Source organism: Seriola lalandi, unplaced genomic scaffold (genome assembly GCF_002814215.2).
Source record: "Seriola lalandi dorsalis isolate HSWRI2012SDOR001 ecotype SW California unplaced genomic scaffold, Sedor1 jcf7180002005757, whole genome shotgun sequence".
Classification (NCBI taxonomy): domain Eukaryota; kingdom Metazoa; phylum Chordata; class Actinopteri; order Carangiformes; family Carangidae; genus Seriola; species Seriola lalandi.
Genome location: NW_019476410.1, coordinates 1 through 1307, shown reverse-complemented (window position 1 = coordinate 1307; position 1307 = coordinate 1). Strand labels below are relative to the sequence as shown.

Sequence of the window (1307 nt, the reverse complement as noted above, 5' to 3'; positions counted from 1 at the left end):
AACGTTTGGTCTGACTGTGTTAGATTACTGTGAGTTAAAGCGGGCAGAGACAAGTTATGTGACTTACTTGAGGTACCACATTGGATCAGCATCGCTTGTGATTTTTTCATTAGCTTTCATTATTTTCTTTATCTGTAAAAGAAGACACTCAAACTGAAATCAAGATGAAACTGAGGCAGCAGTAACACACACTGAAACATGCTGGGGTCGTGTTTTACCTCCACATTGATGAAATAGTTGAATGAGTCGATGTGCTGCTTCACCAGACCTTTCACCTGGAAAACACATGGAGCCATTAAATAAAATGCAGTTCCTGATGTATAGTGCTGAAACAATTACTTGATCAACACAAAAATAATTCCTCATAATAAGATGACTCCCTTTATGTAACCAGGTGATGTCATAATATTTAGCAAAATGTCTGGGATACACAGCAGGTAGAGTCAGGTGAGTTCTGTTACCTTCAGGAAGGCTGGTAATAGTTTCCATTTTTCCTGTCAAAAAACAAACAAACAAACAAAAAAAAAGGTACCACGTCAAGTGTGTTGTTGCCAGGCAGTGAAAGTAACTTGCTTGACACATTTTACTCTGCAACGTAAGACGTAGTTGTCAAAATGCCGACAAGCAGAAACCTGACAGCTGCTGCGCAAATTGTAAACACATGAATAAACAAACTCAAACCACAACAAACTGACATATTATCTGTGGGTGAAGTGCAAATAACCCCCTCCGCCCACAAACAAACACTGTATCTACAGCTTTGTTATGTTTCTCTGTGCTGCAGCCACCACGTTAGCTTCTCTGTACTCGTGCTGTAAAACTTTGACTCTTTACTTCCTGTAAACTCACCGCCACAGTGTTGACAGGAGCCGCCAACTCCTGCGGAGTCATGGAACAAAACTCTCCTCCCAGCACCTCCATGGTTATTTCTACTGTTCACCTGTAAAACATAAAACTCTGGCCATACAGTCAGTGTTGATATACGGCGTCGGAAGTCGTTGCAACATGCGTTCCTCTCGCGTGTTACGCTGTAAAGCGTCCGTGCGGGCGGAACCAAAGAAAGTGTTCCGCTTTTAGTAATTTTCTGGTGCTGAAAAACCGCAGGGTTATCATAGCTTTATCTGCTCTTATAATCTGATATAGATCATCCATTTTTGAATGGTTACTTTACAAGTGTCTGAAGTGTCATCTCACAAACAGAAAATGAACATTTAGCCAGGTAATGTGATTTTGAAATACTGGTGGTTTATTTGAGTGTTTCAATTTTGTGATATAATATACTTTTACTGCATTTATTTTATAATCCC

The 1307-nt window shown here is 40.1% G+C and overlaps 1 protein-coding gene across 1 annotated transcript; it reads right to left on the bottom strand.

Annotated features, from left to right (window-relative positions):
* Nucleotides 1–63: 63 nt before the first annotated feature.
* LOC147820007 (DNA-directed RNA polymerase III subunit RPC2-like) lies at nt 64–1015 on the bottom strand. Its single transcript, XM_087178646.1, has 4 exons — nt 850–1015; nt 462–494; nt 219–275; nt 64–132 (listed from the first exon to the last, which is right to left on the bottom strand). Exons 1-4 carry the CDS (start codon nt 919–921, stop codon nt 64–66), a joined length of 231 nt encoding a protein of 76 aa, XP_087034772.1. The 5' UTR covers nt 922–1015.
* Between the last annotated feature and the right edge of the window lie 292 nt (nt 1016–1307).